The sequence below is a fragment of the Colossoma macropomum genome, unplaced genomic scaffold (genome assembly GCF_904425465.1).
Source record: "Colossoma macropomum unplaced genomic scaffold, Colossoma_macropomum, whole genome shotgun sequence".
In the NCBI taxonomy this organism is placed as follows: Eukaryota; Metazoa; Chordata; class Actinopteri; order Characiformes; family Serrasalmidae; genus Colossoma; species Colossoma macropomum.
In genome coordinates this window covers 18,059,997-18,072,587 of record NW_023494807.1, presented here as the reverse complement: position 1 = coordinate 18,072,587, position 12,591 = coordinate 18,059,997, and the positions used below count along the sequence as shown (strand labels likewise).

At 41.9% G+C, this 12,591-nt stretch overlaps 1 protein-coding gene across 1 annotated transcript; it reads right to left on the bottom strand.

The window, feature by feature from the left end:
- Nucleotides 1-3,587: 3,587 nt before the first annotated feature.
- LOC118797452 (C2 calcium-dependent domain-containing protein 4C) lies at nucleotides 3,588-7,828 on the bottom strand. Its single transcript, XM_036556817.1, has 2 exons — nucleotides 7,708-7,828; nucleotides 3,588-5,510 (listed from the first exon to the last, which is right to left on the bottom strand). The coding sequence occupies exon 2, from the start codon at nucleotides 5,482-5,484 to the stop codon at nucleotides 4,213-4,215; it is 1,272 nt and encodes a 423-aa protein (XP_036412710.1). The 5' UTR covers nucleotides 5,485-5,510; nucleotides 7,708-7,828; the 3' UTR covers nucleotides 3,588-4,212.
- Between the last annotated feature and the right edge of the window lie 4,763 nt (nucleotides 7,829-12,591).

Here is a 12,591-nt window from a genome sequence, read left to right as displayed (position 1 = left end):
GCATGTTAAGTGCTTATGTGCAAAGCAAACCAGGACTTCATAATAAAGCTGTGCTCACTGTAAAGGTCAAATGTAGAAAGATCTTTCTATATCTGAGAATGCAGAGGCCTCCTCAGAATATTTAGAGGGAAAAAAAACAGCAAGGAAAATCACACCATCTACACAACTTTTATTGAACTAGGCACCAAAAATAGACGAGTCAATACCATGTTTCACTTTGGGTTTGGAGGATCAATATAAAATTGGGAGCAAAAAGGAGGGGGCAAAAAGCTTCAAAGAATGAAGTCACTGCTGGAATCTTTGCAGGGTGAAATAAACAATAAAAGGCCACAATGACGAACGCAACCAGTCAAAACCAGTAATATCTACCTTCAATGTCAGGAAAATATAGAAACACCCACACAGTAGAACTCACAGGAACAATCTTACCAAACATCTATTTCCACTAGAGTGAAGGTATCATGGATAATGCGTACGGACACATGCAATAGGGAGGAGAAGGGTCGCACACGTAGGCCTACCTCGTGACGGACGAAAGGACAGGCATCAAGTTCAATGGATAGGCACTTCATATTTCATTAATTCCGAACACAAGTGCAAGACGCTTTAATCTCTTCTACGGAAACATGGATATTGAAATGAATATCAATCTAACGCCCCCGCTTTGAGTTCTTTCACTTTCCGTGTATGCAGGCCCTTCTTTCAGCCTTTTAATTTGAGGGATTTCTGCCAATCACAAGTCATAAAAAGTAATTTCCCCTTCTGTGTAATTGCACTTTCCCTGTTCGTAGGAGAATGGGAGTTTCTGCTCTTTTAACAGAGCTAATAAGAAATCTAATACCTGCAATTTGAATGCTTTGAATGAGTGCTCAAAATAGAGCTAGAAATACATAACTCAGCCCATCTATGTACTAAGAATTGTTTCTGGCAGAGAGTGCTGGAAATGGATTTTAAATGGTCTGGACCCTGCAGGTCCTGACTTGAGTAACAAGGAGGGTGACTCAGTCACTCTCGTTTGAAATGCTGTTTTTGTTATTTGACAAGCGTACCTCGTACACTCTTAAATATAATAGATCCTCAAAGGTTACTAGTTGGATTTAAGGTTCTAGGAAAACCCATTAATTGGTGTAAGGCCTTTACGTTAAGCTTTAAAAAGGTTCTTCACACTAGAACAACTCTGACAAAAATGGTTCTTTAAAGAATTATCAATTGAAACTTCTACTCGGAATCAAAAGTGGTTCTTCTTTTATGGTACCACTCCAGAGAACCCTTTTTGGCACCAAGAGTGCAATGCATTTACATTTATACATTTGGCAAATGTGCTTTCCCAGAATGACTTATAATTTACCTCATGTTACAGAGGTAAGTGAATGTAGTGCTAGGAGTCTTGCACAAGGACTCTTGTTACTATACCATGGTGTGCTTGTCCTGAATTGAGCCCTGGTTGAAGGGCAGCAGTGTTATCGATCATGCTAAACCAAAAGTAACAGTTTTTAGCATATGGATCCAGCACTTTACAAAGTCATTTTACAAAGTGAGCAGCCTGCTTAGTATCTCTTACCAATCCTGCTTAATAGTTCCCTCTCTTGTAAACTACAACAAGCCAAAATCAGGCTATGGTCCAGGAATCCCATCCTGATATACCTCCTACAAGTTATCAAGCATTAACCAAAGCAAACAAAGAGCAGCACTGACATGCCATTAACTACTGATAGACCATGGATTAAGCCAATAGCGGCTTTAGCTTTCCTCAATGTCCCACTGTAGAGACACTCGAGCGCTAATTTGATTAAAGAGCTCTCAAGGCTCTCACTGAAGATGTTTCCGAATCAATGAGAAATAAGAGGCTCTACAAGGAGTCCTAGCCATTGTTGGCCCATTATACCAGTGCTGTTATGACATATGATGTTAAAACCTGCTATATTGAAATCTTTTGTTATGGACAAAGAAATGCAATTGCATAAAACAGTAATATAGATGTGTGCTCTAATGTATACAGTTTTAACCAATAACTGTTCACTTACTGCTAATATGATCAACATCTGGTAAGAAAAAAGGAACGAAAGAAAAAAATATAGTATGCAATTATCCGTGCAGATATGCCTACATACAAATTCCAACAAACATGCCAAAACATTGTACAAATACTCAAGTATAGGTCCACCGAAGTTCCAACATACAAATGTACACCATAACCAGCTCAGTATTTACAGCAATAGCTTACAAGTCCTGATGTTAATAGATGTCCATACTGTATAGTCATCAGTCAATATGTGCAGTTTGTCATTCATAAGGCTGGAGGGTGATTTCGTTCCGTAAAAATACTCGGCTGAAGTAGTCGGAATTAGCACGATCAACAAAGAACCCGAATCCTAAAAGCAGGAACAATTCAATACCATGATCACTCGCATGCTCTAGTGATAAGGTCCAAGAAAAGACTAACAGGGAACATCTGGCAGTACAGTGATACCAAAAATGCAGTCTTTGTCTCTCTTACAAGTTTAGTATTTCAACCCAAGGATAAAGCATGCATTTGGATCTGTTGTTACGGCACTTCAAAGCCTTTTTGTACATGTGCAGGGTACAGAGCGTCTGTATCAGCTGTACAGACTTGTCGACAGATGTGAGTATCCATAGTGATCCAGAGGAGCTCCTTAAACACAGAAACCCGAGACGAGAAACAGAGGAAACTCACATACACACACGCTTATGAAAGCACACTTATGGTTGCAAGTCCTATTTACAAAGGCGTTCAAACATTGACACACACCCTGCACAGTTGCGCGCGCGCACACACACACACACACACACACACACACACTAAATTCTTCCTGTCAGCGCGCTCTGTCCTCAAACTGGATAGGTGACCTCTTGCAGCAGGAAGGAAAAAAAAAAACACTAAACAATTTGCGTACCCAGGATCCCACTCCAAGCCTACTGTACTACAACTTTCTACAAAGTTCCACTCCTTCAATATGCAGTTATCTGTATAATTCTGATTTACACTAAAAGGCTGGATGCCCCACTTGACGATCTGAAAGACAGGACTGACAGATATTTTAGAATTTACTTTTGGGAAGGATTTGGGTAGATGGGGCATATTCCATCTCTAGCTTCTGATTTGTTATAGGAATCAGAAAGTCGAGATGGAATATCCTGGAATAGCTTCCAGGTCATTAGGTTGGACTACTACACTCATTGGCCATGTTCTTAGAAACACCTATATAGATGCACTTTGTAGGTACACAATTACAGACTGTAGCCCATCTGTTGCTGCTCAATTTATCAGTCATCCTACACATCCATCAAGGGTGTTTCTATGGGGCGTCTTGAGGGCCCTCAACTGGAAGCAAGGATGATCCCCAAGATGCCAAAGTCTTGCATCTCACAATAAAACGGCAACATATAAACACAGCATTGACCTGCTTGGCCTTCTTTGCAGATTGTAGGAACTTAGCTGTGCTGTGCTCGTTCCTGGTGTAGGCTACTACTGATTTAAATAGCTGTGAAAACTGTAAAAGAAAATCACAATCTTCAACAATTCACCCTAGACACCTACGCATAGTGCTGTAAAAGGTATGCTCCTGGTTACTTAGTCAGTACTCGCTGTCAGTTGTTATAGTAACTGTAAATGTGAAATTAGTCAATCGTGTTGCGTGTAAAATTTTATTTTTTCATTCTTTAATAGGGGTACTTTTCTAATGACTTAGCTACAGTGAAGTAGGCTTGAGATGTCAACCTCATTTTAGCAATGTCTCTGCAATGGCTCTGGGACCATTGGTGCCAACCCACAACATGTGACCAGGACCTTGCTAAAATATAATTCTGGCTACTCCACTTCCATCCACTATTATGCCACCATGTTGGTACCATGTCGGTGTGCTGAGATTGGTTCACCACACAAGTAATATCTGGTCGACATGGTCCAATGGGGATCCCTTTCCATTTCCACAGGGTAGAGTGTAACTGATTAATTGTGCAGCCACAGAGGGGCTACAGTCAGTAACTATGTACCTATAAAGTGCATCGATACAGTAGGGGTATCTCATAACATGGCCAGTGACTCTAGATACAAGCTTAGGTGTACCTAATTAACTGAAAAGTCTGTGCATGTAGGAAGTTAGATAAAAAGGAGGAGGAGTTTCAGGCATAGTCTTCCCCCAACTTCTGTTATTTCATAACTCCATTTGTGCTTGGAAAGGCTGGTTCATACTAGAATCCTGTGAGCAGCTCCTTCAGGGGAACCTCTCTCTCGCCAAGCAGGGTGTCCCTTTTCAGGCTGGTGCCTTTGTTTACCACTTTCATCTTGATGGCCAGGTCCTTCACCTGAGAGGCAGGCAAAGAGTCAAAGAAGAAGTCCTCGTTGAAGACAGGGTTGCGGCTGTTCTTGATGATGTTGCTACGCTGTTTCTGAAGCTTGCCAGGGTTCAGGTAAAGTGCCACGCAGCAGTTGATGCTCTTGACATCCACCTGCTTATCGTAGAGGTCTTCAGCGGCCAGCACACGTACCCTCAGTCGTGCTGCTTCTGTGTCGTAGTCCGTGCAGAGGCGCAGCGTACCACCCTTGTGCAGGACCACCGTGTGCTGGGTGAGGCGCTCCACATTGCTCCCACCTGCCCTGCGGCCACCTGCAGCTGGTGAAGGAGGGCAGCGAAAGCGGCGCTGGATGTTGGGGCTGGTCTCCACTGAGCTGCACTCATCTGTAGACAGTGATGAGTGGCGAGCGAATGTCCGCTTCGCCCGGGACACTTTGGCCTGTGTCTCGTGGGTAAACATCTTGAGCAAGGAGGCTGAGCGGGACAGCAAGGGTGAGTTGAAAGGTGAAGATTCGGCTGATGAACAGGTGTCGCTCTCGCCACCACTGAAGTAGCGGTATGGATTGGGGTGCGAGGCGCTGCAGTCTCCTGGGTCAAGGCGGTTGCCTGATTGTGTCTTGCGCTGAGAGTTAGGTGAGGTTAAGGGGCTGGTGGGGTCACTGTGGAAGAGGGATTCCTTGCGACGAGTGTGGGGGCTTTCCATGAGTGTAGCAAACCCATATGAGGTTTGTGCTTTGGGTACATAGGGCAGGGACATGGCCGTCTGGGACTGTGGGTCAGCGTTGGTAGTCAAGTCGCCCACTTCTCCTACAGCCAAGTCATCGGCGCTCTCAATCTGGATGATGTGGCGGTTGGCAGCCTTAAGCAGGTTCTTAGTGTCCCCAGCCAGCTTGCAGATGAGCCGGGGGCTGCGTGAGCCACTCTGGGGCGTCTTGCGGCAGATGGTCTGCTCGGAGGTGGACGAGTGGAGCCCATTCTTGGGCTTCATCTCGGGCGTGTCAGCCTCCGGGGGGCAGCACACCAGCTTGGGCGGGATGAAAAAGTCAGGGATCTTGTCAGGCGTGAGCACATTGCTGTGGGTGGGTGCCTTGGCTTGCTTGTCCGCAGCCTCACCCCCTCGGAGTACGTTACCCTCCACTGAGCCGCGGATCTTCTCCAGAAGCCACATTCCTCTCAATTGTGAGGAGCCAAAACCTGTGCATGAAACAAGACTGAAGTTTAATTACAGAACTTCATACCTACTATGGTGACTTTAAAATCTCGATCCTGGAGTGCCCATGCTGTGAATATTTGGACGCTTTTGTTGCTCAAACACTAACAAGCCGATTACTTATTATTTAGTAACTTCTATAAATTTATTCTGCCCTGTCTTTTAGTGTGGATTTGTGTCAATTTGTATTTTTTTTCTCTTAGTAGTTACTGAATTTTCTTTGTAATTCCTCTGTTTTTGTCACAGATTTGTAATAGGTCAATATTCATATTTTTTTTAAAGCAACATACAGGTCATATACAAGCCAGGGGCTCTCCAGTACCAGGCTTGGAAACACTGCATCAGATCATTATGCCCTTTCATTGCCAACACTGACACATTATCCATCTATTCACCTTCTATACTACTTAGAATGCAGAGTCCAGAAGAGCAGCCTCTATATAGACGTGCATAGAATAACTAATACAATATAGCAAGTGACTGCAATTCCAAATAGCACAACAGCAGAGTCAGTTGTTATACACTAAAACAAGCTATCTCCCAAACACCTACAACCCTGTGTTATGCTGTCAAGTCTGGCATCTTGTGAAAATTAGATGAATTCAAATGTGAATTTTGAAAACTCCTCTGATGCAATTCTCAGAAATATCAAAGGCACTTGTTGCAATGCATCTGTGTTTCAACTTTTTTAACAATAGTGACGGTATGTGAGGTATAACATTATCTGCCAGGCTACAAAATGAAGGCTGATGTCTTTACTCATTCTCACCTACCAGGACGAATGGGGTACGCATGTTTATTTATCAGTATCTAATATAATACAATATTATATAATGAAGAAGGCAGGTTTCTCAGCACAATAGCAGCAATTTAAAGCATTCTGATCTTTCTATACAGACATTGAAATGTCTCCACTGACATCCTCCTCCACAGTCTGGACTTTCAGAACCTGCCTAGATCTGCTGAAATTAACTTTTTTTCTCTACTCAAATACTTTCTACACATTACTCAAACATTAATTCAGCCCACAGAAGAAACTTGCACTTCCTTTCTTTTTTATTCAACATCATTGTGGTGTTTATGTTCAATGTCCAGATGCCAAATGTTACTCTGCTACGGATGCTAGGAGAAGCGATGTAGTGATCACCACAACTACTCACTTAAAAAAGGTGGTTCCTCTAGGGCTCTTTAGTAAAGGAAATGGTTCTATATAGAACTTTTTTCATGCTTAAAGGGTTGTTTGCATGGTGAAATGGTTCTTCAGATTGGTGGAGAATGTGTTGTGTATGGTTCTATACAGAAACTTATGGAAAATGGCTCTATATAGAACCAAACAGGGTTCTGCTATTGTCACAATGTCAAGCTTATAACAATAGCAGAACCCTTTTTGATGCCATCTAGAACCATATACAACAAATTTTCTATCAACCTGAAGAAGCATTTCATCATGCATGAAACGGTTCTATATAGAACCTTTACTAAAGAACCCTTGAAGAACCATATTTTTTAAGTACTTATCCATTCACTCAGCAAACAGCTTATTCCAAACCACATCCTATCTGAATCTATATAAAGATAAGTATATACACACACACACAACATATATTTATATATACACAATATACAAAAATTGATAGATATGTAAATATGTCTGATGTTTCCTGGACACTCACACATCAACATTGGCTGTTTCCCAAATGGCAAACAGAGAGAGAGAGAGAGAAGTCAGGCGTGTACTGCTACCATATAAACGCGGTTACTCACGGCAAACCCAAAACAAACAAACAAATAAACAAATAAATAAACAAAGAAGTAAATAATATAGCGCTTAGAACCAAAACAAGAGTTAAAAACATTTTTGATGTTTTGCTACCATATGAAAACGGTTACTTCTGGCACAGCCAAAACAAACAAACAAGCAAACAAATGATATACGACGTATATAAAATACGACGCTGTTGGGAAGAAAAACATACAAACAAAAAGCGATACGACCGTAAATCCCTTTTAATCGTCCCAGTAATTATTCTTTCTGCTTCTTCTAAAAGTTTTGGCTCAGCAGTGCTGTAAGTTCACCTCACTGTGAGTTTATTGTTATTCTATAAGACGCTATAATAACCCGTTCAAACTGCTGAAAGCGGCGCTGCGCTCGAGCACCTGTTGAGCAGTTCCGGAACTTACTGTGCGGTGTAGCCGAGTCCAGGCGCTGCAGAGCGGGCAGATCACAGCTCTCCACTCGCCCTTCTGTCCATGCGATGCAAATGTGGAGCTTTTAGCCGACTTTAAAGAGACTGCTGCTCCTCCGGACCAAGGCAGATACTAAATGCCGTGGAAGGGCGCCTGTTCCCGGCTTTTTATCTCAGCCGCCCCCACCCCCCAGACACAACCGTGTTTACTTAATTCAGCCAATGGAAGGGCGCGCTGGCTCCGCGCGCGCGTCTCCAGAATCGCGAGGCATCCCCAGTCTGGATTACAGCTCTGCTTGTGCGTTTACAGCCGGGTTTCTTTGTGTCCAGCAGTAGCGCGTTAAGGTGACTGGACTTGGACTGGACTCATCAGTTAAAAACTTCATCAGCTCAAATGAGTCTGGTTGATTTAATAACCTGGATGACAGAAAAGCGTTAGAACAGTTTTATTTTTGTGTTATTTTTCTTGGTTTGTTTGTGTCTTTGTTGTTGGTTCCTCAGCAGAAACCTCCTGCGCTGCTGGATGTCAGAGGACAGGCGCGAGGAGGCTTCTACTCCCTGCTAATTAGCATAATCATATGCTTTAATTGGCATTGCTAAGCAACGCGGCGCGTCTGCTCCCAATTGGTCAGCCACGCAAGGGCCCACATCCTGCATTTATCCCCCCATTAGGTCCACTTTGACGTTTATGAGGAATTGTGCGCCAAAAACAGCAACAAGTAATTTTACAGTCTCTGTTTGTGTTTTCACTCTAGAGCTGTTTCCAGACCCAGGACCGCTTAGTCTGTAAGTCTGGTACTTTGGTCAGGTGTGAAAGCTGTTGGTCCTCCGGAAATCGGTGGGTCCGCTCTGGTGTGGTCCGCTGCACATGTGGAAGCTATTCACAGAGAACTTGTAGAGAGGAGAAATATCACTCTGTAACGTCTTCCGGGTTTCTCAAACGCTAGAGGGCGCTCCAGAGCAAGTATGTTCATGACGTCAGTGAGAGCAAACAGCCAATGAGCTGCTCCGCTCAACAACCAATCAGCACTCAGTAGCAGTAATGCTAGCATCCTGCTGCCCAAAACCTGTTTGCTGTAGAAAAAAAGGAAATATATTTTTTTTGGTGAAATACATGCTTCTGCTTTCTAAAATTAAAAGAAAGTTCTGGGCAAATGATTAGAAACTATTTTAACTTTTTATTTTAGCCATTTAGTCTCATTTATCCCCATTCACTGAGGACTCACTGGCACCCTCTGGCATTTTGCAGGCCTGTTTTTGATATAATGGAGGAAATAGGAAGAGGCCAGTCTCCTCATAAACCAGCTCAGCTATCTGCCGTTCTGCTTTGACTTTATGTGATAGATACTTCTCTTTTCAAGTTTTGTGGGCGTGGGGAAAGTTGTGGACAAAAAGTGCCGTTTTTTGTCGCTTGAGTGTTTCTATCCAAGGAAAAGAAATAAAAAGCAGTGAAGAGATGAAGCTAGCATCTACCATTTTGCAGCAGAAAACTGACATATGGAATTTTGCAATCAACCTATGGTTCGGATGGAATTCTTGTGTGTGAAAGCAAAGCAGCGATAATGAGCCCCTCCCCCCCAAATGAGAATTGGTCCTGGTTGCGGACTTAGTATTTTGGAACAGGTGTGAAAACGCCCTCCATCGATACATTTGGAATTAGGTTGTTTTTGTTACTGTGCCTTTAAGATAGGCATATGTAAATGGACGGTGTTCTTATTCGCTGCCTTGTATTGAGCAAGTTCAGGCTGAAACAGTCCTTATTAATTCAATATGAATGGGCGGAGCAAGGCTGTTGTGGGCTGAATAGGTGGATATATTTAACTGCGTTTGTTGTGGCATAAAAACAACGGGCTACTTTTGATGCTTAGTATACAGACCAGGAAGTGAATAGTGAGTTCTGAAACTTTACTTATTCCTACGTGTATCTCTCCACCATTGATAGATTTCAACAGTGTTAAGATTATATATCAAATTCTTATTTTGAACAAAATAGATAATTCAGTTTTCTATGATATGGGCCCTTTAAAATAACAGAAAGATAAATAAATAAATGAGTTAATTAATAAAAAACAAAAGTGCTGAGCTGTGGAATTGATTTGCTGCTCTGTTTCCATGGAAACTTGGCAAGAGTTACTGAAAAATTCAATTACCATTGTCCTAGCCTATTAGCATTAGCTCTGAGTGTTTCATATGTAGCACCATTTAGCCTAAAAACAATGAACGATTCAATGGCTGTGGAAAATGAGGCAGCTCAAAATGATGCTTTTCAGGAATCAAAGTGAAGTAAAGAGGAATTAAAACACAAGAGGGCTGTAGTGTCCCAGTGTTGTGCTTATATTTAATATTTGTACAGTATAAATGGAAGCCTATAGAGAAATGTGTGTGTGTGTGGGGGATATTTTTACCTGAATGAGTTAACTTTAGTCTTCAGTGAACAGAAAGAGCTAACTAGCATTAAAGGGGAATTCCACTGATGTTTTCAAAATGTATGTGTAGTTAAATCGTTGAGATGTAAACAAAGTCATTCAGGGTGGTTTGATGGGTTCATTCTAGAGAAACCTACATATTTCTTTACAGTGGTGCTGATAGAAACCAGAGGTTGTAATATCTACAACACAAATATAGACATTTTATTTACTTAACAAAACAAACAGTGGACCTACATGTGTCTCGGGAGTGTTTATATGTAATGTTGATAATGCTAAAACAGTGGAAAATCTAGAAACAATAAGTTTTATTGGGGACTACTTCAACTTATAACACCCACACATATCCCTCCACGATTAATGTATTTAAAAAGTACATAGAAGCCCCAAAATATATCTCAAAACTATAACAGAACAATATCTTGAGCATCCTGCATTGAATACATAACCATTTCAGGTGATACCTTTCTGAGGGAGTTTAGAGGCGTTAAACTTTTCAGACGTCTGGTTCCTATCATCACCACTGTGAACAATTCTGACTCTGTAAGTTTCTCTAGAGTTGAGCATTTTACACCAAAACCACTCTGAATGACTTTGTTTCCATCTTAACCATTTGCTTATAGAGAAATTTAGAAGAATGGAGGAATTCTCCTTTAAGAGATTCTTCTGCTGGAGAATAGCAGAGAAACAGAGGTTGTTGTTTTGTGCTGATGAGTTTCTAGCATGAAAATCTTGAAACAGTTTATGGCGGAGGAGCAGAAAAAAAAACACAGACGGAGAAACAAACGCTGAGCTATGGAGTTGATTCTCTGTTCCGTTTCCCTGGAAACTTGGCCCGAGCGATGCTAACACACTTATTACACTTTTAGCAGCGACGAATGACTGTAAGTGTAACCTAAGTGGAGGAGAAAAAGGCGTTCAAACTAATAGAAGGACGGTCAGGTGCTCTTTGGCGAGGCAGGAAAAAGCAGGTGGAGCGGGAATCAAACACCAGATGAAGGATAGAGAGCAGAGAGCTTTGGGGGAAGGAAGAAAAGGCAAAAGAAGACCACAAATCGCCCACATATACTTGATCAGGGCAATAAAAGAAGAGAAAAAAGGCAGAGGCTGAATGCGAGAGTGAAAATAAAGCAGCTTATTTTTCTGGCCCACACATACAGACATACGATCCAGCGCTCTGTCTCTAGTACAACACAAGACACGAGATTTTATTAGACAATTAGTCTATGTTTATTACAGCTTCCTCAGTTACCTGGTTGTATTATTATTCTCTCTCTCTCTCTCTCTCTCTCTCTCTCTCTCTCTCTCTCTCTCTGATCACATTAACCCAGCAGAAAAGAGAGTGCTCTCATCTGTTGCTATGGGCTTAACATTAAAACACAATTAACTAATTGCCTGGAGAGGAGTGTGGCATTACTGCAGTGGAGGTGCTGTGATGAGCACATCTATTCTAATTTCCCCCGACTACCTCTACCTCTCTCAGCCTGGCAAACCAAATCTGAGCACTTCTGCCACACACACTACAAGTCCAGAAGTGTGTAGGCCCCAAAATTTCTTCTGAAATCAAAGGTATCAAGAGAGAGTTTGTGCAGAAACAGCAGTTACTCTTCTGGACTGGCTTTACACTAGATGTTGGAACATTGCTGTGAGGGTTTGATTGCATTAGGACAGGTACTGATGATGGATGGTGTGTATCACAAACGCGTCTCCAGTTCATCCCAAAGGTATTGGATGGAGCTCCATCACTCCAGAATGCAGTTCCACTAATCCAAATATACCCCTCTGGCTGACACCTGGCATTGGGCATGGTGTTATTAGGCTCATGTGTGGCTGCTCCAGAGCATCCCATTCTATTGGCAGTGCTTTTCTATGGAGATTATACATGCTACGTGTGTGCAATTAAAATGACTGTGTCAGCAATGGGTGCACTTTAAAGTAAACTGACTAATCAGAAGGGGTGTCTGGATACTTTTGGACATGTAGAGTTGTTGCTCTGTCATAGTCACTCTATAAAGAAATAAGGTGCAAACCCAGAGGCGCACAGGTATTATTGCAATCAGTCTGGCTGCTGACTAATTAAAAGGGGTGTCTGGATACTTTTGGATAAGTAGAGTTGTTGCTCTGTCATAGTCACTCTGTAAAGAAATGGTGCAAACCCAGAAGTGCACAGGTATTATTACAATCAGTCTGGCTCCTGGTTTAATCTATTTCTGCAGTATTTTTAGAACTTTGATTATAGACATGTTGGGGAGCAGTTTTTGCAAAGCTGCTTTGTGAATTTTGATGGTTATCATAAGCAGAGTTGGGCAGAATACTTTTAGTATTATAGCTTGAGTAAGTAGGGATGGCCAAATACTGAATACACTGTCCTAAATGTATTCAGTAACGTATTGCATTACGATACATAAAAAGTAATGTATTCAGAATACATCTAGAATGAATTTACAATAAAT

Bases quoted from the DNA above. Each gene is read 5' to 3' on its own strand.
- LOC118797452 (XM_036556817.1), bottom strand. From the start codon at position 5,484: ATGTGGCTTCTGGAGAAGATCCGCGGCTCAGTGGAGGGTAACGTACTC.